At 35.2% G+C, this 25,155-nt stretch overlaps 1 protein-coding gene across 2 annotated transcripts; it reads right to left on the bottom strand.

Annotated features, from left to right (window-relative positions):
- Window positions 1-988: 988 nt before the first annotated feature.
- LOC149807266 (protein irg-1-like) lies at window positions 989-22,360 on the bottom strand. 2 transcript variants are annotated; one of them, XM_089964200.1, is made up of 4 exons: window positions 22,288-22,360; window positions 18,764-19,011; window positions 15,305-15,456; window positions 989-8,627 (listed from the first exon to the last, which is right to left on the bottom strand). In XM_089964200.1, exons 2-4 carry the CDS (start codon window positions 18,909-18,911, stop codon window positions 8,325-8,327), a joined length of 603 nt encoding a protein of 200 aa, XP_089820326.1. In that variant the 5' UTR covers window positions 18,912-19,011; window positions 22,288-22,360; the 3' UTR covers window positions 989-8,324. The 2 variants fall into 2 exon arrangements, with proteins under 2 accessions (XP_089820326.1, XP_089820333.1); XM_089964207.1 differs by lacking the exon at window positions 22,288-22,360 and adding an exon at window positions 22,055-22,070.
- Between the last annotated feature and the right edge of the window lie 2,795 nt (window positions 22,361-25,155).

Below are 25,155 nucleotides of genomic sequence, written 5' to 3'. Positions count from 1 at the left end.
ACCATCTAATTTGATTAGTGGAGGAGGGGCTGCGATTTTGCATTGAGCTGACATATTTTATTTAATTTTATCTCAAGACATTTAATTCTTTTGTCAAGTAATGGACACAATATGGTGTTACTTTGCTATATTCAGAGCAAGATATGTTCTCAGCTACTGACAGACAGAAATTTAACCATACAAGATAGTCAGGCCCCTGTCCCAGAACATTAAAGTGTTGGTCCCTAATATAATTGTGATATACAATGTGGGATAAATATATTGATATGTTCAGAAATATCATGGCATAATGTTGTACAAAATGTGTGTGGTATCCAGCTCTACCTTTTGCAGATGTAGAGATGTAGAATAGGTCCAATATACCCTTCTTGCAGATGTGGAGATGTAGAATAGGTCCAATACACGCTTCTGAAGATGTGGAGATGTAGCTTAGGCCCAATCTGCTCTCCAGTAGATTCGCTAATGTATAATTGGCCCAACGCACCCTACAGTTAATGTGATACTGAATAGGTTCAAGGCAACCTATAGTAGACTCACATATAGACTATACCCAACGTGCCCTCCTGCAGATTTGGAGATGTAGAATAGGCCCAATGCGTCCTCCTGTAGACATGGAGATGCAGAATGGGCCCAAGGCACACGGTGGCACATTGAAAGAGGCAACTGAGACAGGAGCTGCAGTAGTTCAGTGGTTAACATGCCATACTCTGACATGGTGTGGTTTCGAGTCCTACCATCATATCGACTTGGGTTGGCTATTGTGGGGTATACCTTCAAATTCAATAGCCTAAGTGTTTTGTTGTGCCATAAAGCATCAAACTAAACCAATTACTGACTCCATCACCAGAAACATTTAGAAATATATGTAAATATCTGTATTACTGTGTTTAATCAATATATAGAAAAGAAATGTACCGGCGTATACATAGATGACTCATAAAATCAACAAGTCATAATAACAAAATAATAACAATTATAAAGAAATTCATTGAGACACAAGCATCGAAACTTTATTGCTAATTTGGTTGTTTGAATGCAGTTTTCTTTGGATTTTGATTTTTTATTAACGTAGCTTTAATAATTTTTCAGTCATATCGCTATGATGTCTGCAGTGTGAGTTTATAGTGATGTCTAGTACTGGGGCATCATGCCGCAGACATGTAGCATGATGTCCCACCCAGTCACATTATCCTGACACCAGGCCGACCAGTCCTAACACTAACCTCTTAATGCTGAGCGCCTAGTGAGGATGCTGTTAGTACCATTTTTGTATGTCTTTGGTATGACTCGATCGGGGATCGAACCCACGACCTCCAGCATCCGAGGTGGATGCTCTAACCACTAGGCCACCGGAGCGGTGTTGAATACAGTTTTCTGTGGGGTAAAACTACTTTTATTTGTGCAATACTTATCTGCTACTATCGCATTGCTTACATTTTCTGAATGCTAAGTCCACAGTCCAAACGAAATAATTCTTAATGAACATGATCACAGTCTGAACACGATCACAGTCATAGCCAACGTAAGACCGGTATTAGTTAGATTACTCCCATGAAAAAATATATTTTACCTGCCACTACTGCATAGCAGAATTTAAAAGTTATGATGGAAGCAGATGGTACACAAACAAAAACTGTTATTTAAAAAAACAAAACAACAATCTCACCCTTATGGAAGGAAAGTTCGCTAATAAAAGCTGGCACATTTCATGATTACAAGCAACAAGTAAATAACTTCGCTCTGGTTAGTAAAGACTCAAGGTACATGAGTGAAATAGTTGTGTCAGGCCACCAGAAGACTGCTCTCATAGTGTCATCCATAGAGGAGTAACTCAAATAGGACCGAGATGCAGCAATAGCCCTCACCTCATGGACTTTAAAATGAAACAATGGTTCCTCTCTGTGGAAAGGCTGGTAATCTCTCCCGATATTTAAGATAATCCACTTAGAAATGGTGACCAACAAAATATGAGGAACCCCTGAAAGGTAGAAACAGACAATTTTGATCCTTACATTTTCCGTTAGAGGAAGCCAAATAAAACCGTATGGCCCTAACTGGACAAAAGAGACTATCCTGATCATCCCCATCAGAGAAACGAGACTGGGAATTTATAATACTAACTGCGACTGTGGAAGATAGTCGATTCTTAGTGAGAAACCCAGGTTGGCAAAGAATACAAACTGGATCATAGTTACCAATGAATCATAAACAACCTTTCCAATTGAAAAGACACTCCTCATTGATGCTAAGGAGGGAGAAAGACTGTCTTAAGGGTAAGGTTCTTGAAGGTCACATTACTCAAAGGATTGTAATGGTTTTTTGATAATATTCAAAGAACAGGTGAAAGTTGCCATTTATGCATTAATAACAAATATACTGGTCTCTGAAACTCAAAATACCTGATGAAAAATAAGAGAAGAAAGTCCGCAACTTCATGTTAAGGGGGATGACTAGGATACAGAACCGTCTACAAATATTCCACAATCTGCATCATAAACTTTGGAAGCAGACTGCCTCATAGCCTGGGCAATGCAGTTGACAACCTTGATTAAAAATTGGTATTGGCAGATTGATGATTAAAAATGAATCAAGTATGATGGTGTAGAATCTATGGGTTGTTGTACATAAGAGATCTCCTGAGTCACTCCTCTGTGGCAATCTCCTGGGCTAATCTACTAACTGGTCAAGTGAGTCACTGAACCATGATCGCTTAGGTACACTACTACTGAAGGGTTGTTTGAGGTGACTATAAAACAAAACATTATAAGGTTGACACACCCATGTAGGACCAAGACCACTGCCCGATTTCTAGGTATATCTGGAGAATCGCGTATCCCCGAGACCCAAGTCACAGAAGGACTACTCACTCTGGCTCCAGGTGAGCACCCCATCCTGAATCTGATGCGTCTCTGTGCTGAAAGGAGTGGGGTTTGGAGCCGTGAATCATTACTTCATTCAGGTACTGATTCTGATTAAACCTCCAACACAGTCGATGATGAAAACTGGATCTTAACAGAATTCGAGCTGATAACAAGTTCTTGTGCTGTTTCCAGATGGCTTAGAGCAGGAACTGGTGAGAGAACAAGTCTCCCACAAGGGGAAATATATACACAGCCAAATTTAAAGAGTTTCGGGGGGGTGGGTAAAACTGAGCTGTCAACTAAGTCTTTGCCATATGACCTGCTATAAGGAATATAATCTAAGTTGTCATGTCTTGTTGGAGCAAATAATCCCCGCATACGTGAAGTCCTAAGAAGTTACGACAGCTGACTTCTTTAGGTTGGGGATGAAACCCAGATGAGTCACCATCAACCGATAGAGTGTCCGATTGTTTAGGTAATTATTTTTTAGAACAGTGTTCATCGATCCGTCGTCGAAATACTGGAGGATGGGAATCCCTAAAAACCTCATGTGAGCCAATACTAACCCTATCAATATGGTAAGGGGCCTGGAAACAGAGACAAGGCTGAATGGAACAGCCCAAAATTGAAATACTCTTTGGCTAAGAAAACACTGAAGCAATTTCCTGTGAGGTGTCAAGATGTGGATGTGACGGTACATATCCTGCAGATTTATGGACTATGGAGACCGCCCAGCTGAAGGACCTTACAACATTCCTGACAGAAGCAATATTCTCCATCATTAAGCCGTCTACACGAAAAAACTGTTTAAGATGTAAAGATTTATGAGGAGTCTATCTTTTCCACCCCTTTTCGACCCCAAAAAGGATTCTGGAATAGAAATCTGAATTTGATTATATTCCATCCTATTAGCTGCTTCTAAGTTTTGAGTGATGAAAGAGAATGGGGATGATGTTTCCAGAAGCGAATCTAGTATCCTTCTTTTAATGTGGAACAGACTCACACATCATCTGTGATGCCTGCCCAAACCACTGAAATTAGGGATAGTCAAGATTCTACTGAGGTGCTGGGAAGATTATGCTGCCACAGGAGAGGATGTAATTACATATGGCAAAACTACTTCCCTCCTTTAGGAAGCGAGGGGAGTGAAGATTTTCTCCCATGGTCACTTCGACTGACCTGTCTAACAAAGGATGGGCATGAGGGAGATTTGAACAGGGATGCTTGTTTGTCCGTTGAGGTAGACCCTGGTTAGAGTGTGCGTTTCCAGACCAGTTTCAACTGGCCTGAAGTGGAACCCAGGGACTGGTAGCCCTCAAAAGATTATTGCCATTGCCCAGCAAGACCTTAGACACCACTAAGGTATTATTCCTGTGGAGAAAAAGTTCCGCAGAAAGCGCTATTCACATGAAGAGTGCATGCCTTGACGTTTTTGCCACGGCTTCCAGAAAACAATGAAATACCTCTGAAGTCAATGATTCGTCTTTAAGAGACAAAAGGATGCAGCTATAAAGGGACTGACTTGGAAGGCAATCATCACTAAGGTTGAAGCCTTTAGCTCCACTGTCTTTACCAATAGACAATGCCAGGTCGAAGCTCGTAGCCTCACTTGGGATGCACCAAGTGTGGAGAGTTTTTGAGGCCAAGCAATGGAATGAACCAAACAGCTGATAAATGGCCTAAGATTAGATTGGGGTAGGCCATATCATTTCTTTTGTTACTTAGCAAAAGCTCTTGAACCATAGCAGAGTGCATGAAAAACTGAAGATCTGAACTAGAGTAGAAACCAAAATACATCTCCAGACTGGAGAAGATCTTAGTGTCCTATACCCCAGGAGGCTTCAGACACAAAACTGAAGGAAAAAGTTTCTTTCCACCTTATCAAACTTCAAACTTCCTTCTACTCCAACACCGGACATAACGGACAAGGAGCTGGGGACATGAATCAAAGGGATGGATCAAGCACAACCAACTCTTCTGTGAACTCATTTGATACCATCAGGATGAAAAGGATATTGTCCTGAAGCTGCGCCTGAGATAAGACTGGATGATCCAGCTTTTTTCTCTCTCTGGAAACCGCTATTTCAAATTAGTGTTTGTTGAATAGTGTAACTTCTCATAGAAGATAACGGGAACTAACCCATTTGATCTCCTCCTGGGCAAATGGGATAGCTGATCCCTTCTCAACATTCTTTTAGGAGAGTGGCAGACTGCCTCCATTTTGTTGGTTGTGGTTAATGATGACTGAGCAGGTCCATGGCATCTGATGTCCATCATACCTTGAAACTAAAGCAGGGATATCAATGATGTAGGTGAAGTAGACTCTCTATCAGGTAAGGAGGAAATCCTCAAGTCCAATAGGGTTTAATGAAAATGTAAGGAAGGGGACAATTCCAATCCAGTCCCTTTTCCCAGAAGGGAAATCTAAACCCAACTCCTTATCCCCAGAGAAATGGATGGTAACATAATGATGGTGAGGGGTATCAACCCGATCCCTGTTTCAATATCAACAATCAAAGCCCAGTGTTCACCTGGTCAAACAGCATAGTCCAGAGACTGGTGATCAGTGCTCAGGGCTCAGTAAATGATAGCTGACCAGTGCCTGATGACAGCTGATTGGTGGCCAGTGACTGATGATCATTGACTATTGCTTGGTCACCAGTCAAAGACAGATCTGTCAATAAGGATCTGACAAACAAGCATGCCTCAGAGTGAGATTACTGCTCTTTCCTGTCAATGGGGAGGTGCAACTCACTTGTCAGTCACTGGCACTATGCTTATGTTGGGATGGTGCTGCTCATTTCTGCCAGTAAGAAGTTACTCGCTCTCAGGCACTTTTCTTCCTTACATAGAGGCCAAAGGACTATTCTTCATCAGGACTAATGACATTGGACTAAGCATCAGGGATGCTTGGCCTTGTGGTAATCTCTGAATTATGGAGATCACTCCTTATTTCTGCCCCACATGAGTAGTTCACTTTCCTAAACCAAGAATGGATTCAAACCACTCCTGGGAACAGAGGTCGCTATCTAGTGATGATGATGATGACAAGGAATACAAAGTCCCACACTTGATCTGTCCATAGATAACATAAAGAACATCTGTCCATGTGTTCACAGCCAGGCAGGTGTTGTGCGTATTCCATGGGGGTTTCTAATGCCTGCACTTACTCACACCCAAGAACATATTAATCTCTATAAAAGAAAGTAACAAAAAAGAAGGCAACAGGGAACCAAAGAAGGATAGGTAATCCTTCCCAGAAATCTGGTTACTAAGAAGGGCTTACGAATAAACAAGAAGCACCAGTTGTTGAACAAGGTACAAAAACCCTTCAAAGTTAGCAAAAGCAGCACAATACATTAGAATGATGCATGAACTAGGAGAAAAACACTCTGTTAACAGAAAAAGGTACAAAATTGGCAAACAAATATTTAAAAAAGACAACAAAGGAAAATTTTGACTTTTGGTAAAGGTTGCTCAAAGTCCATGGAAAATAGAAACATACTCCATATGTTGGCTACGACTTAAGATTCAGATACGGCTCATGTTATTTTCAATTCTGGTTGCCCAATTACTAACTGGTGAATAAAAATTTAGCTTCGGCTGAGGTAAGTAATGCAGTAGTAGCAGGACTATTAATGCATGGTTTCTGCATACTGCAAAGTTAGAAAATTTCATTGGTATTCAATTTATCTGCACTGTTTTAGCCACAAAATCTTTTTCAAAATTGTCTTGTGCATATAAAATGGTGAAGATGAGAAGGATGTAAAAGTCCAAAAACTATTTTACTCCTAAGAAATCAGCTGCATTCCTTATTTTATATTAAATCAAAGACAATACATTATTCATACTTTAGTCCTGCAAACATTATCAAAGATAACTAAAAATTAAAAAAAAATACTGCTGCAGCCATAACCACTTATCAGTACTTTCTTCTTCAACCATTATAAGTTTCGATGATGATCCACTCACCTCATTCACAGATAAGAATCAAAGTTAAAAATGTAAATTCCCTGCATTTGTTTTTAGTTACAATATTAAATACAACCTGTCTCAGATTTCACCAATACAGTACATTTAAATTTATATGTAGATTATAGTATTGTTAGTAAAGTGTGTACCTGGTCTAAAGATGATACAATACAATGCAATACACAAGTTGCCAAACTTCAAATTGCCTGGTCTATACAGTGGTGAAACATATGCTTGGCAATTCTTGGTCCTCAGTATTTGATCCCTGGAGCCACTGTGTGCAAAACAAAGTGACTGTGCAGTGTTGGTTTTCTTTATATTCTCAAGTTTCTTTGTCTCTGTGACCATCTCATGCTATCAATGGACTCTGGAACACTGAAGAGTTCCTTGGAGAGGCTGATAAAATATATCATTATCACAATGCTCAATGACTAAATTTCATTAGATTTTCTCCCTTGACTTTAACCAATAATTCAATTTTCTCCTTACAGTTCAGTTAATTTGTACTTTACATTGTCCCATTTTAAAATAATTAAGTTGCCTGCAGACACAGTTTGTCATACAATTACTCTATTTCCAGATGCCTGAGGGTCATTACTGTCTAGATAAAAACAATTAGTACCGTTTTGTACTTATACGTCAGATCCAACTGCAAACTGCATAGACAAAGATCTGCTTTCGCATAATGAGCTGGCAAGTCTTGGTCAATGCAGTTTATTAGGAATAATCAGTGAAACAAACAACACAGGACCTGATATGCTGGCACATTATGCAATGGCAGATCAAAGTATATGTTGTCTGCAGTTGAATTTAACTTATATGCAAAGCTGAAGTATCACTTAATTACAAAATATATTTCCCTTAAAATTTGAAATAAGGTCAACTGTGGGTCTGTAACACTTTGAAATCTTGTTAAAAAAGGTCAAAGGTCAATTACTGATCAGAACTTTTATTATAATTATTATTAATGGCAAACTCAAAAACTATAATACATTTTTGACCATATTATTCAAGCTGTAAGTGTTTCTGAGTGAAGGAAAACATTCGATCAATTAGGACGGTGGAGACCAATTATTTACCAGTGTGAAATATGATGAGAGAAAACAAGCCTGACATCTAATGGCGGTCTTGTGTTGCAAGGAGTTACAAGTGGGTCAGCCCCTTCTAAAGTCAACTGAGACTGAAATATGACCTATCAAGTGTCAGGCTTCACCTGTCAATCATTATGTCAAACATTTAACAAAGCTAACCAGTCAATAAGGTAATGAATGAGAACAACCTTCTCACTGGCAGCTAAACTCAAACTGTCACCTCGCAGCGTCTGCCTCCTTTTCAAATGTATTATTTAAAATAAAATGAAGGGCAATTTTAGATCAAATTTAGATCACTATATTATTCTAAATTTCAGGTTTAAAAAAAGATATTGATGTTTTATGATCTGAATAACAACATACAAGCCATGGGCAAAAGACTTTAAAAGTATGATGGTAGCTAAACCTCTGTTTCATGTGGTGTGTGATAAAACATATCATTTATAGCAGGCTGGATGGCTTCCTCTGCCTGACGCGTAGGAGCAGAATCTGAAATTATACCCTCCTTGATCATCATCTCATTGCGAACATCTGTTAAAGCAAAGCCTAGAAGGTTTAGTCCACGCCATGTATTCTTGTTCCAAGCTTCAAAATTCTCAATTCTCCAGCCAATTCCCCATATCATGTCATAGGGGCTAGCTTCCACAAGCGTTCGAGGGTAAGTTGAGAATAGCAAATTCCTTAGATGATCATTTTGGGAAAACTGGAAAAGAAAATATTATATATGATATTATCATTATTGATTTCTCTTCTGGGCAGCATAACTAAATGAAAATAAGTCAAATGTGAAATGTGTAATAGTTACAATGATCTGTAACTAAAACATAGTTCCAAGAAGGCATAAAAATATGAAGTATTTTAAGCAGCAAATATGAAGTTTATAATCATGGTTACATTGCATTGCGGAATGCTCCATTTAAAATTACATTCATCACATATTCTGACATAAACCAGTTCTGCACAGAAAACTAAAGAAATTACGGGTAATTCACTTATGTCAATATACCACTGCCTCTCCCGTATTCCACTTGTACCCAGTAATTACACCAGTCTCTCCTATATTCTACTTCTACCCAGTAAATATCTCATGGATCAGTGGTTCTTTCCGGGGTTTTCCCGGGTTCTTCCTCCATCATTAATATTGGCCGCCATGCATAGCCCTATCATGTGCTGAAAAATGGCATTAAACCCTACAACAACTACCCAGTAAATAAGACACAGCTTCTCCCATATTCCATTCTACCCATTAAATATACCACTGTCTCTCCCATATTCCACTTCTACCTGGTAAATATACCACTGTCTCTCCCATATTCCACTTCTACCCATTAAATATACCACTGTCTCTTCCATATTCCACTTCTACCTGGTAAATATACCACTGTCTCTCCCATATTCCACTTCTACCTGGTAAATATACCACTGTCTCTCCCATATTCCACTTCTACCTGGTAAATATACCACTGTCTCTTCCATATTCCACTTCTACCCATTAAATATACCACTGTCTCTTCCATATTCCACTTCTACCTGGTAAATATACCACTGTCTCTCCCATATTCCACTTCTACCTGGTAAATATACCACTGTCTCTCCCATATTCCACTTCTACCCATTAAATATACCACTGTCTCTCCCATATTCCACTTCTACCTGGTAAATATACCACTGTCTCTTCCATATTCCACTTCTACCCATTAAATATACCACTGTCTCTTCCATATTCCACTTCTACCTGGTAAATATACCACTGTCTCTCCCATATTCCATTCTACCCATTAAATATACCACTGTCTCTCCAAATATTCCACTTTTACTTTGTGATGGAGTTGATTCCAGAGTTAAAAAAAGGAACAACTCTTCTGAAAAAGTTGCAAGTACAATGATTTGTCAATATGCATAGTTTCTCATGATGAACATAATGTGAACTAAGTTGTACAGCAATCCATAAAAAAAAGTGCAAGAGTAGCTGCATTCACAAAATTATGTCAAATATTGCATCCAGCAGTAAGCCAAAATGGACAGTTTGAACTCTTATATAAATCTGCGAAGCACAAAATTTAACAAATGTAATTCTTAGGATGAAGACCATAATATCAAGTTTCACAACGATCCATGCAAGATTGCATTTCAAACTTTGGGACTTCATGCACTAATGAGATTGTGTCATACACTGCATTACCACATGTACTCACTTAGAAGTCAAGCCAAACAGCCAGCAACAAAGATCTTCATCTGCTGTAGCATAATGCGCCTGCAGACCAGGGTATATGTTGTTTGTTTTATTGATTACTCCTAAAAAACTAAACATACCCAGATCTGTCTCTGCATTATGCAACAGCAGATCTAGGTCTGTGCAGTTAACAGTTGGACTAGACTTATAAGTGAGTATACCCAGTAAACTACGAGACAAAAGGTCCAAAAACTCTCCCCAAACATTGTGGGAACAAAGTCATTTATTGGTTAGTGCAGCTTCTGGTGATGACCATAACATTTACCAAGTTTCAGGGCGATCCAGGGGGATTAGTTGTACTAATGACATTATGTCTTACACTGCTACAAGATAAAAGGGACAATAACTCAAGAAATCATTGAGGAAGGATTTGGTGATATGTGCATCATCGGGTGATGACCATAATATTTACTAACCTGAATATTTAAATGCTTTTCTGGCAATACATAAAACTTTTAGATTAGTTGTAATACGAAGTCCTAGATAGAGAGAACAATACAAAGACAGATATGAGATTATACTCTGTTGTAGGTATAAAATGAGGTATTCATCTTGCATGATGGGTACCTCTGTTGGAGGTCTGCACATCACCAATACCAATGTTCTATAGCATTCAAACTGCATCACATGAGAGTGTACAGCCAATGGTTCAATAAGATAATCACTTTCTGTAGTATTCAGTTTTCTCATTATCTTATCAAGCAGCCAGCTCAAAATTAAAACTACATGGCTAAGTCAATGCAAAAAATATCACAAAAAAATACAGTGATAAAAATGTTGATGGCAACAATTTCAGAATGTGTACGCATCAATGATTTATGACCTGGCTGCTGACAACTAATAAACAGTCTGAGCACTATGTCAACAGAGTGAAATTGGTGTAAACAAGCCACATTATGTTTGACGTCTTACAATGAAAGTAAACAACTTGATAAGAGGTTTCTCTCAAAGATGAATTATTTAAAAAATTTTTAATGTTTGGCTTAATCCCCTTGTTCTGATGCACTTAGAGATTATTTAAATATGCAACAACAAATACAGATATTGATATAGTGCAACAGATGTACTGTTTTTTAAGTCATTATTTCTTACAGAAATATATAACTACACCATGTTATATGGGAGACTGTATCTTACAGAAATACATAATACTATGTTATATGGGAGACTGTATCTTACAGAAATACATAACTGTACTGTGTTATATGGGAGAATGTAACTTACAAAACTACATAACTGTACTGTGTTATATGGGAGACTGTATCTTACAGAAATACATGATACTCTGTTATATGGGAGACCGTATCTTACAGAAATACATATCTATACTGTGTTATATGGGAGCCTGTATCTTACAGAAATACATAACTGTACCGTGTTATATGGGAGATTGTATCTTACAGAAATACATGATACTCTGTTATATGGGAGACTGCATCTTACAAAAATACATGATACTCTGTTATATGGGAGACTGTATCTTACAGAAATAAATAACTATACTGTGTTATATGGGAGACTGTATCTCATAGAAATATGTAACTACAGTGTGTTATATGGGAAACTGTATCTTACAGAAATACATAACTATACATTTTTATATGGGAGACTATCTTAAAGAAATATATAATACTGTCTTATATGGGAGACTGTTTCTTACAGAAATACATGATACTCTTTTATATGGGAGACTGTATCTTAAAGAAATACATAACTACATTGTGTTATATGGGAGACTGTATCACACAAAAATAAATGACTATACTGTGTTGTATGTTAGACAATATCTTACAGAAATACATAGGGAATAATTTCTTCTCCTACATTAATAATGGATATATTTCATTGTGTGGTACCAAAAACATGATATTTTATATCAAACTTGCTCCAGAATCAAAGTTTAGGAGATTAAACAAGTCTCTGGCACAACATGCTTACCCCACCCCCTTTTTGTCAATATACTCACTTTCATAGCCTGATTATAAAAATATACTAGACTTAAAAAAGCAGTAGGAGTTAGCTGACCTAATCTGTCAGAGTAAATGACATTGTTGTCATTCTGTAAATTATTTGACCCCATCTGTAAACAATGCGAGTCTAATTTAGCAATGCATCACAGCAGGTTGGTCATTGATGTCAAAGAAACAAGGGAAAACAACTTTTGAGAAATGCAAACATCATCTGGTCAGATTTCTTTATCAAAAATTAATTTCCATGTCTGAAATGTAAGGCAGTTTCTATTTATTTGTTCTAGCTCACAATGTACCTGTTTTTGTCATTGCAGTTACAACTTTTGTAGGTAGACACAATCAAGCATCACATGGCATGATGGGATATCTTATATTTCATATGTGAAAATACAAGGACATAATTTTCACATGTGAAAATATATGAATGAAATAAGCTATTATAATAAATAACTATACTGTGTTATATGGGAGACTGTATCTTATGGAAATAAAGAACCATACTGTGTTATATGTGAGACATTCTTACAGAAATACAATTCTATACTATGTTATATGGGAGACTTTATCTTACAGAAATACATAACTAATCCATGTTGTATGGGAGACTGTATTATACTGAATCATTTTAAAGTGAGGGACCAGTGTACTCTTTATATTGTTCAACCTAATTAAGATTATTTATCATTCTCCAGACAAATGGCATGAAAACTGGAGGATATTACTTGACTGGTGATAACATTATACATAACCTTTATTATGAGAGTGTGAAGCTTAACGCTTGAAAAGATATTGTGGAAACAAAACTTGTATCCAATGTTATCAATGTATGGTTCAATCTTCTGACTATGCCTTATGTTCATCCAGCTGTGGCTTCAATATATTTACAAAATGGTTACCAAGTCTTTGTTAAAAGCATTTACAATGGTTACCAAGACTTTGTTAAAATGCATTTAGACTGGTTACCAAGTCTTTGTTAAAAGCATTTAAACTGGGCACCAAGTCTTTATTAAGAAGCATTTAGATTCGTTACCAGATCTTTGATACAACACATTTAGACTGATTATCAAGTTTCTATTTAAAAGCATTTACACTGGTTAAAATCATGTCATGTGATGCAGAAAACTACAAGTTAGCAGTTTGTAACATCAAAACAGAACTACAATTTATGTATACATGCATTCTTCTTGTGTGCTTTAACAATAATTGTAAACAATTTCAGGGCATAATATGCACTTAAATGTGACTTTTGATCATTTTAATACAATAATGCATAAATTGACAATAGCAAATTAGAGCAAAAAAGGAAGAAGTTCCTGTTCAAACAAAATTGTGCTTATGTCCAGTACTTCTCATCACCCAATAAAATTATACTTATCTGAACTAGATAGAAATGATAAGAAAGCTGGAAAATTACATGATTTCATTTTCAAACAAATTATTTTCATTTACAACATTTCCATCTAATAATTTAATTCATAATAAAAGTCCCTTGACATTCACAATCTTTTTTAAAAAAAACAAAAAACATTATGATCGATAACATACAAAATATGTTAAGAAATCAGTAGAGAAATAAATTCTAAAGTATCCAAGTCTTATAGTATATGAGAAAATTCCTATAATTTCACATCACAATACTTACCATCATTATAGTAGCTTACTTAAGAAACATTCTTCAAATTTCCATAAACTCTTCAGGCTGTTCTAGTGATATACACTTTGAACACAAGGAAATCTTTCAATGTAGAGTAGTCAGTCATAAATGCAACTCGCAACTCTGCATCATTTTCATATCAACTCTTTGAGTAATCAGAGTACCCTGGCATATATTTAAAAGAATCTGCCCTCCCTGGGCACAATGCATATTTAACTAAACAGCCCTTATAAAATACACAAAGAAAATTGCATGCTGGTGAGTGAATTGTTTTGAAAATATGACACAACTAATGAGATCACATCAGCTTTCCACAGCTGAAAGCCTGAGTAGATGATTTACAGCATGTTGTAAATTGCTAGTGAGTTTCCGAGGTTATAAATACTTTATGCTGACTTTATCATTTTCTGCCAAAACTGCATAAGTTTTGATATTTAATAAGAGACAGAAAACCAGTCTTCATTGTTATGCCCTAGAGTTGATAAAGATCACCTATACCTGGTAGTCATTAATGACATCATGATGCAATGATTACTTCATAGCAAAGGTTTATGTCAGTTTCTGAGAATGTGCTCAGTATGCAAATGTCACTTCTGTATTTAATATGGTGTGTGTATAATCTAACAATTCTATGCTTACTTACAAGAAACAGATCCCCAATGTGAAATTTTGTAATCATATATATACTAATCATTCATAGTACTACTCATGTGTACAAGAGTTATGTAGCATGCAGGGTTATGTAGTAATAAGAGTAATGCAGTAAACAGGGTGATGCAGTAAAACAGGTCATGCAGTAAAAAGGGTTATATGGTAAAAGAGTTATGTATTAAACAGGGTTATGTAGTAAAATGGGTTATATAGCAAAGAGATTTATGTAGTACACAGGGTTACATAGTAAACAGTGTAATGTAATAAAAAGAACCAAATATTAAAAAGGGTTATGTAATAAAAAGAGTTATGTAGTAAAAAGGGTCATGTAGTAAAATGGTTATGCTGTAAAAATGGTTATGGAATTAAAAAAAGCTTTATGTAATAATAACAGTAATGTACAACATAGAGTTATGTAGTAAAAAGGGTTATTCAGTAAAAAGGGTTATGTAGTAAAAAGAGTTATGTAGTAAAAAGGGTTATGTAGTAAAAAGGTTATGTAGTAAAAATAGTTATGAAGTAAAAATATGGGTAGTAAACAGAGTTATGTAGTAAAAAGGGTTATGAAGTAAAAGAGTTATGTAGTAAACAGGGTTATGTAGTAAAACAATTTATGTATGAGAAGTGTTATGTAGTAAAAAGGGTTTTGAAGTGAAAAAAGGTATGTAATAAAAAGAGCTATGTAGTAAAAATGGTTAAGTAGTAAACATTTTCTGTAATAAAAAAGGTGGTAAACAAATGGATTTATTAGAATACAGAACTGTATAAGCCAGCTACAATCACATAACTGAATAAAATATCTCCAGACTGACTCATGCTCTGTCATCATTTCATACATATAATGTAGCAAGACTTTTTTGTATGGTTTTTACCTTTTCCCTGTTTGCAGCCTTTACAACATGTATACAATGTAGATTCCATCTCTCTTCACTGAAGTGTTTCACCTGCCGACCCAATTTCTTCTGTTGTTGAGGATCTTCCACCCTCAGAATTTGTTCTGCTATATCATAATCCCGAAACAAAACTAATTGGGAAGATAAAATATATTATTACCACGTAGCCAAAATTCTATTTATAGGACTGGTTAATTGTAAAGTTACAAAATTATGTATTTCTGTTAAAGATTATTCAAGTCAGGTGTAAGTAACTCACATGTTGACTGCAAGGCACAACTGGGTAAAAGAGAATGGAAGACACCCTCTGTTTGATAACTTAAAATGAAAATATCAAATTATGATCCAAATATATACACTGATTTTATTATAAAATGGTTTTAATATATCAATAAACAAAGCCACTTTGTAGTTCATTTATCAGTGGAAAGTATCTCCCACTTAGGCATCAAGGATCTCTATGCAGCCTTTTCATCAATCTTTGATATATGTATTTCACTCAACCATTTAATAAAAATATAATCTCCAGTATTTGCCAATAAATGATGACTCCTGGGTTCAATATTCCCTCAAAAAGAGACTGGTTCCCTCTCTCCCAAATAATTAGTGGTGTTAGACCTATAGCCTATCGTGTGCTATTTATAACTGTTGACATCAATCAATCCATATCCACAAACATTCCTCTTCAAGGCTCCCTGCCAAAGTGAATTGTGTTTTGCATTACCTGTTTTTGAAAACATTTTTACAAATTCATTATTTTTTTGGCAACCTGCTAGAGTTTACAAAATGTACAAAAATTTAAATACAATCTCTTCCTTTAACACTCACTATGAATGAGACAAGGCAGCTTGCTTCTTATGTGTATCCCTGTCTACATGTAGCATATATCCCAATCTTATTGCACATTTCAAAGGAATGTTAACAAATGGAAATACCAGTATGTAGGTTTCTTATCCATGTAAAATATTTGATTTAAAAAAAAAATACAAAAACAAATTATGGACAATATACACATCTTTGAATAAGTTAACATAAATCAGCTGTATCTATATTTTCTTACTAAATGGGGAATGTCTGCCAAATGTCTATGCAAGATATGTGCAAGTTCACCAACTGATAAGGAGATGGAAGGTAATCCTTGGAATCCCATACTTGTGTTACTCATCTGTTCATTTTTAATGTCATTTAGAATATAAGTGTCCTATATTTTGGTGTTCTTTAAATCTCAATTTTAACTGCTATTAATTATGAGCAGAAAAAGGCAGTTTCAACCAAATGCACTGTTTTACCTGAGGTGGATTTTAAAAAATCCAGAAAAAGTTCTAAAACTTAATTACTGTATGTACTTGCTTAAAATTCATGTAAACTGCAAACAGTATAGATCCTGATCTGTCAAAGCATAATGTGTCTACAGATAAGGGTCTATGTTGTTTGTTCTACTGATTACTCCTTACAAGCTACACAAACCCAGATCTGCTGGGGCATTATGTGATCTGGGTCTGTGCAGTTTGCAGTTGGACTCATCTTATAAGTGAGTATAGAGAGTACACATGAGATTACAACTAATTTATTGCTCCGTTTTCTTTTAGGTACATGCCTCCCTTTTCATCAATGTGACCAACTGATTCCAAATGTAAAGTTCAAATATGATAAATCATGCACTATGTTTTACAAATGATAAAATTAATTTCTCACAGACAGAAGTTATTGACAGACTGCCTGAAACATGCAGTAAATAGGGGTTCAAACAGCTCTCCTAAGATTAATATGACCAAAACAAGCAAACGTACCCAAGAATATGCACCTGAGAACTTGTTAAGCAACATTACAAACAAATGCATAATTTATGGCTGACGAAATGAGGAAAATGTGGTAGGATGTATTTTATCTGGTTTAATTTTTACAGGATGGAAATTTTCCTATAAGTCTAACACCACAAATGTTATATCCATAGCTAATTAAGGCTAACAAATGAATAGGTTTTGTCTTTGGACACAAGCTTGTGTTTGACACATTATACCAGAGGTGGGCAAAATTCAGTTTTCAGGCTGGATGCGGCCTGGCTAATATTTTCTATCTGGCCCACTGTGCTGGGTCTTTATACAACAGATTGTGAGGTAGTAATGTGTGGCCTGTGATAACTTACCAACCTCTTTTGAGTTGCCCACCTATGAAAATTATTGCCCACTGCTGTTTTATACTATGGTTAACATTTACTTTTTACAACTGACATGAAATCCATATACTCTACACTGACTATCTGAGAAAAATGGATCACTTTAATTTCAGGTTATATGAAAAACAGGACCTGGATAGGTTTTAATCATTCTATACTTTTCTCTCAATTATATGTATTTTTCTGCCAATGGTATGTTGAAAAAGTTGTAATATCCTTACTAATAAAATAAAATTATCTATATTCTTTGATAATCATTGAAGACCTGTTCTTATTTCTTAGGGCTTCAATGTTTCCTGACAAACAGAATGGTTCCCCTCTCTTCCAAATACATTGTGTAGATATACCTACAAATGAAAGGTCAAGAGCACAGTCAATGTGAAATAGCTCATTAAAGTACATATGGATATGTATCTACTTTACCTCTTTATGTATCCCAAAAGAGTTGCTGCCCTTGAATTAATGTTTTGTATAGTATCACACTTGTATGGAAAGTAAATGTATTTTCTGAGGGCATGGTACATACTTCAGAATTACTGTAATGTCCATTACAATTCAAATTCAATTAAAATTGTGAAAACTAAGGAAGTAATTTCTATAATTACTTATTTATGACTTGCATTTCTGGTCTTTTGAGACCACTCCGTTGGCCTAAGTTGTTAGCACCTCAAATGCGGGTGGTTGTGGGTTCAAACCCCAGCCAAGTGATACCAAATACCTATAAAAATGCTAATACTAGTTGCCTTGCTTGGCGATCAGCATTAAGTGGTTAGTGTTAGGACTGGTCAGCCTTGTGTCAGGAAAATGTGACTGGGTGGGACACGATGCCACATGTCTGCGGCATGATTCCCCAGTGCTAGACATTACTATAAACTGCCACATTGCAGATATTTTAGTGATATGTCTGAAACATTTTAAAAATTATGTTAAAAATTCTAATCACACACACATACTCTGGTCTTCTGAGATAGAGAACATTTTTTGTGAAATTTAGTTTACAAAAAGTTGTTTTTAAGTGTTTTTATAACTAGAGGAAAATGTACACATATGCACTGTGTACAAATGCATTCTGGGAAAATCAGGAGAAAATAACCTGCATAATATTGTTAGAGGACCCTGGAGATGACCACTACGCACTGGTGTCTCAAATATAACTACCAAAATCATACAAGAATATGTTTTAATCCAACCCTACAATTTTCTTATGTTATTTTATTAGAAATGTACTAAAATAAAATCACACCAAATACAATGATGTATACCTGCTTTACTTAACATCATGTATTGTTCTGCTGTGACAAAATTCCAGTCATCCTTCCAAAATGGTGAGTCATGCCACTGACTGAACGGCGATTCCTTTTGCCAGAAGAACTCAAACTCCTCTATAATCCCATTTTCAGCCATTTCCATCAATTAAGCATAGTCACATCCTCTGGAGTATTTTAAGATTTCTTTCTACTTAACAAACATCTGTATCCCTGATATGAATACTTCAATATCTGTAAAGGACCTGAAAGAAAACATTAAAATGCTACAAACTCAAAAACCTAAAACTCTCAGGCTTTATTTTTACTCTAGAAACTATCGCAATCCAAATTACTATTTATTTCAAAAACTAGGTATCTCATAAATCCAATAACATGTAAATTTTATGGAATATTTGATATGCATTGTAAGACATACCATATACAGTTTTTCAAAGTAAGATTCATCTCATAAAGTATGATATATTATTGAATTTATGAGATATTTTTAAAATTATGTAATATATCTCATAAACTTTGGAAGATTTTTAATCAGATTGATGATATCTCTTATAAAGTGTTTAAGATATCATGTATACATTATAACATATCTAGGTTTTAGAACAAATGAAAATTGGATTGTCATAAGAGACTTCAGTGATGTTATTGAGCTGTATGATACATCAAGCACCTCTTGATATATGATGAGACAATATGTATAAAGTCATTCTGGACATAAGACAAGACTGTTTCATTTATAAGTAAGGTGTTAGTAGAACAAGTATCAACAGTTTCTATGTAATGACCCATGGCTCAAAGTTGTGTCATCAAGAACTATCAAAGGATTTCATTTACACACCACTGGTCCCACCCCACCCCCATACCCTTAACTGATACGTTTTAACACTCTTAGACTTGTTAGTCACATGATTTTTTTTTTGGAGCTACCATATATTCTTGCTTATAAGAAAAGTCCAACTGCAAACTGCACATAGACCTGCCATCGCATAATGGGCCAGCAGATCTGGGTCTGTACAGTTTGTAATGAGTAGTCAGTATGATAAAACACAACAGACCCTGATCTCCAGACACATTAAGCTATGGTATATCTGGATCTTCGTTGCTTGTAGTTTTACTTGACTTTTAAGCCAGGATATACGGTATTTCAAATTTATGCAAAACATCACCCACCCTCCAGTCCTACCCAACACAGAAATTCTACAACTTCTGTGAACATCTATAAACAGTCTCCAAGGTCTGAATTTCCAGTCATAAAGTATATAAGGAGTATGAAGGGTAACATGATCCCCACCCACGCTTTAAAAAGAATGGGCATAGTTAGAGAACCACTGTAGAAATAACTGCCCTCTTAATCTAAAAAGGAAAGCTACTTACAGAACCACTTTTAACATAACTCCCCACCTATGCTCTGAAAGGAATGTGGAAAATTGCAGAACCACAATGGATATAACTCTCCAACTCTGCTTTGAAAAGAATGTAGAATATTACAGAACCACTGTGGACATAATTCCCCACCTCTGTTTTAAAAAGAATGGAATTAATTACAGAAACACTGGACATAATTTCCCACCTCTACTCTGAAAAGAATGGGATTAATTACAGAACAACTGTGGACATAAATTCTCACCTTTACTCTGTAAAAAATGGAATTAATTACAGAACCACTGTGGATATAAATTCCCACCTCTACTCTGAAAAGAATGAAATTAATTACAGAACCACTATGGACATAAATTCCCACCTCTACCCTGAAAAGAATGAGATTAATTACAGAACCACTGTGGACATAAAATCCCACCTCTACTCTGTAAAGAATGGGATTAATTACATTACCACTGTGGACATCAATTTCCACCTCTACTCTGAAAGGAATGAGATTAATTACAGAACCACTGTGGACATAACTACAAATATGAGTGTGATGTTTATTTGACATACACAAAATGCGGTTTTTACTTTGTAAACAGAGCCTGTCCATTATTAACAAAGTGAAATCCTAGAAGTCAACAAAAAAAATGTAAAATGTTTCCTGGTAATGGTGAATGATTACTCCAACACAAAGCCACTGACAGTCAGCATCTACTGCAGAAATCTTTACAAGTTTTATACCTATTCAAATGCATGAGACCTAGGTGGACCTGATATTGCTCACCCTGGGTTATATAACTTAGCAGCTGACTGTTTCATTAGTAGGCTTATGTAGTACTGTATGAACGCAAGCTACGTAAACTACCTTCCAAACTTTATGCTATGTCAGATTTACCAGTTTTACTATAATCTGACAAATTCCTTCCAATTATAAAGATATAAATAATATACATTGCTTCTTGCACATAAACAAAGTCATCAAAGAGAAAGACACAGTCTCTTGCACATAAACAAAGTCATCAAAGAGAAAGACACAGTCTCTTGCACATAAACAGTCATCAAAGAGAAAGACACAGTCTCTTGAACAGAAACAAAGTCATCAAAGAGAAAGACAGTCTCTTGCACATAAACAAAGTCATCAAAGAAAAAGACACAGTCTCTTGCACATAAACGAAGTCATCAAAGAGAAAGATACAGCCTCTTGCACATAAACAAAGTCATCAAAGAGAAAGACACAGTCTCTTGCACATAAACTAAGTCATCAAAGAGAAAGACAGTCTCTTACACATAAACAAAGTCATCAAAGAGAAAGACATAAATATAAAACAGTATTGCTCATAAATGAGGTTATGAAAGAGAAAGACATAAATATAAAACAGTCTTGCTCATAAATGAGGTTATGAAAGAGAAAGACATAAATAATAAAGTCTCTTGCTCATATATAAAGTCATCTAAGATAAAGACAAATAATAAACATAGTCTCTTGTTCAACAGTGAAGTCATCAAAGATTAAGACATAAATACTAAACATAGTCTCTTGCTCAACAACGAAGTCAGCAAAGAGAAAGACAAATAATAAACATAATCTCTTGCTCATGTTACATGTTTAGGCTCGAATAAACAGTAACAAAAAGGAGGTATTAACACCGCCACTCTAAGAATAACTCTAAATATGACATTATATACCAAGTCGTGCTGGATGAAATAGAGGCTGAGACACTACATAACATACATACCACACCACTCTAGTATAACTCCTAATGTACACCCAGCCTGACTGATGTACATAGCAATATAATGGTATCACAGTTTCTTACATATATGTCCAGAACTACTTCGAATACAACAACATCATAATCAAAATGAAATGATAAACAAAATAATAGATGTGAAATCATATGAATATTACGTGCGACATACTAAAACAACTAGCCGGCAATACTGAAAGTCCAAATTCAAATTAGATTTCAGTAGACATGTTATTTAGTACTGGTAGTAGGGTAGGGTCCGAACAACTTTCGTTTTTAACTCCAATAGACAGACGAACAACAGCAATCGGCAGGAACAACTTATAGTAGACTCGTATATATATATATATATATATATATATATATATATATATATATATATATATATATATATATATATATTACCATTATTGTACAGCTTGTTTAGGTGGTGTTCTCTACTTTCCTTTTGCAAATGCGGTGTCATCTCATTTCTATGCTACGGTGGGTGTTTAGTTTGTTGGCCTGTTGCATTACATCCCGGTTTTCTTTGTTTTGTTTTGCTTTGTCTTTTTATCTTTTTCAAATTACATCTTTGCGCAACTTACCCGTAAAATCAGACATGATAATAATAATTCCATACCTCAGTGCTCGGAAAAAATGACTTAAAATGTTATATCCTATTTTGATGATCGTTCAGCCGAACATTGCGAGTAACCACTGCGACTGTAAGTTAATGAAATTTCACATTAACGTCTCGAAGTATAGATAAAATTACCTAATATGTTTTTGCGAAAGAATAATTAAACCAATTTCTATAAACAAACAGAGAAAGGTCGCTTATCAGATACATGTTGAAAAAGAATGGTCTGTGTAGACGTACTCCAACATTTTGTAGTTGGAGAAGAGCCATATTGGATGCTAAGGTGTTATGTCACCCGTAGTTTACCATTTTAAAAAAATATCATCTACTCCTATGACAAATCATATGATGCAATCAGAAATAGAAATTTAAATTAGTTTAATGAAAACTAGATGATGCAGATCGTGTTTTGTTTATTTTCTTTGTTGTAATGTTGTTGGGGTTTTTTTTGGGGGGGGGTTTGTTTTTTTGTTTGTTTGTTTTTTTTGTTTTTTTATCTGTATCAAGCGTCGGATCTCATTTCTGTATCAAATATAGATTCTTCCATAACTGAGAACTCTGTCAGATCATATGACAGTTAAGGAGCTTGATAAACAAGAATTCCACGTGACAGTGATATACATCTCTCGCTTCTTGAGATTTCAACATCATTTTATTTTAAACTTAGCCTACTTCTTAAAATCTGTTGTGAATGCAATTCGCACAGTAAATTAGCGTATCACTAATTCTGCTAAACGCTAAATTATATTGTAACACTCCCTGGGACTTTGAGAAATTGAAGGAGGCAGCCTCACTGCAATCATATTGTTAAGAGCGAAATCGTCAATGGTCACGATTCGATGCCCTTTTAAATTATAATATTTTAATATTCTCCTGTACATTTAATATGTAGGGTTACACATAAAATAAATCGAGATTAGAACACTCACTGTAACATGAAAGTCAAAAGGAGCAGCTGGCAGCCGCCATTGTGTTGGGCGTGAATTTACTTGTTCGAAGTCGTTTTAATTCAGCATATATATATATATATATATATATATATATATATATATATATATATATATATATATATATATATATATATATATATATATATATATATATATAATCACATTCCGCACTGGATTAGCCAAATATAATATTTGTCGGACTTTCACCCAACCAGACTCGGATAATTACTCTAAAAACTTTGATTGGACGACAGCCGACATTTTCGATGGAATGAATTCGATTCAATTCTAGACCCTTTTGTATTCTACTTTCATATCATTTATTAAAAGTGAACAACCCGATATAGATACATCATCCCACAAAGACGACGCAGGCGGTTGGTCACATTATTGATAAGTCCTATTTTTTTAAAAATAAGCTATTTGCGCGATTTCTTACTGACATTTGATAGATAAAAACAGTACCAGAATTAGCCAAATCGGTATGAAAATTGATATTCATTCCCAGATGCAAAATCTTAATGTAAAATACCTTTTGTCTAATACGAGGCATTAAAATTAAATAACAATAACACATATCTATTGGGGCCCCGAGTGGCCGAGTGGTCTAACGCGCTCTCCGTTACGGATCACTGCCATCTCAACTCTGTCTATAACACTGTATACTGTTGATCGAGAATGGACACAAGAATATAACACTGTATACTAAGGTTTTCAGGACCCCACACATGGGAGTGTGTTGACTGTTTACAAACGCGAATATACCTATGATGCAGGTATAGTTGAATGGTAGAGAACATTGTTGTCAGATGCTGAAATTCATTTTCTGACAGACAACAATAAACATGTTTGATAGATTTAGGTCTTCCTGCCGGAAAACAACGGACACAGGACATACCATTGACATATTATGCAGTTTATGAAATAAACTGATTTATGACTAAGTACCTCTCACTTGTATTTTCAAGTTGCGATTATTTCAATTTGTATTGATTGATAGTTTAATATGTTACGAATCTCTGATCTTAAACTAATTAACAGAAAAAGCGTTACCAACAAGTTTAGTAAAAATTAAAAAAACGATCTTATTCTCCACGTTATAAAATGAAAATTTAAGAAGTACTTTAAAACAAACGTCTAAAAGAATATAATGATCTGAATGAATTCCATGTCTTGACTGTGCTGATATGCCAATAGCCTTGAATATGATGATTTGCCAGCAATTTTTATGTATCACAATGATAGAATCCAGAAAGTATTTGAATGAATTCACAATAATCTCAAAATATGTTTTTAGTCCAAGTAGTCATTAAGCACATTGTAATTCCAATAAATAATTTAAATAAATGATTCCTTTCAAATTAAATATAAACACAACAGTAAATACTTCTGAAGACTGAAATTAAAATAGGAATAAGATTAGAGATTTTTTAAATCACGTTTTTCTCTTCAAGGTTCTGTGTCGAAATACACACCTACTTCATCTATGGCTCAATACATCCCCACCTGACATATATCGCAATACAGTTTAATCATTCTAAAGGAAAATTACAATTGTGGACAAAATATAAACACGGTATAGGTATTGTTACGACCTAATACTTTAACTACGTGACAAGAAAGAGCGATAACCAACTAATTTTTGTAAAATTTAAAATATAAATTTATTTCCCTAAAATACAAAGTGAAAGAATTCAGAAT

This window comes from Sinohyriopsis cumingii, chromosome 1 (assembly GCF_028554795.1).
Source record: "Sinohyriopsis cumingii isolate HCF-2022 chromosome 1, ASM2855479v2, whole genome shotgun sequence".
NCBI lineage: Eukaryota > Metazoa > Mollusca > Bivalvia > Unionida > Unionidae > Sinohyriopsis > Sinohyriopsis cumingii.
The sequence above is the reverse complement of the archived record's forward strand: the minus strand, read 5'-3'. Positions and strand labels throughout refer to the sequence as shown.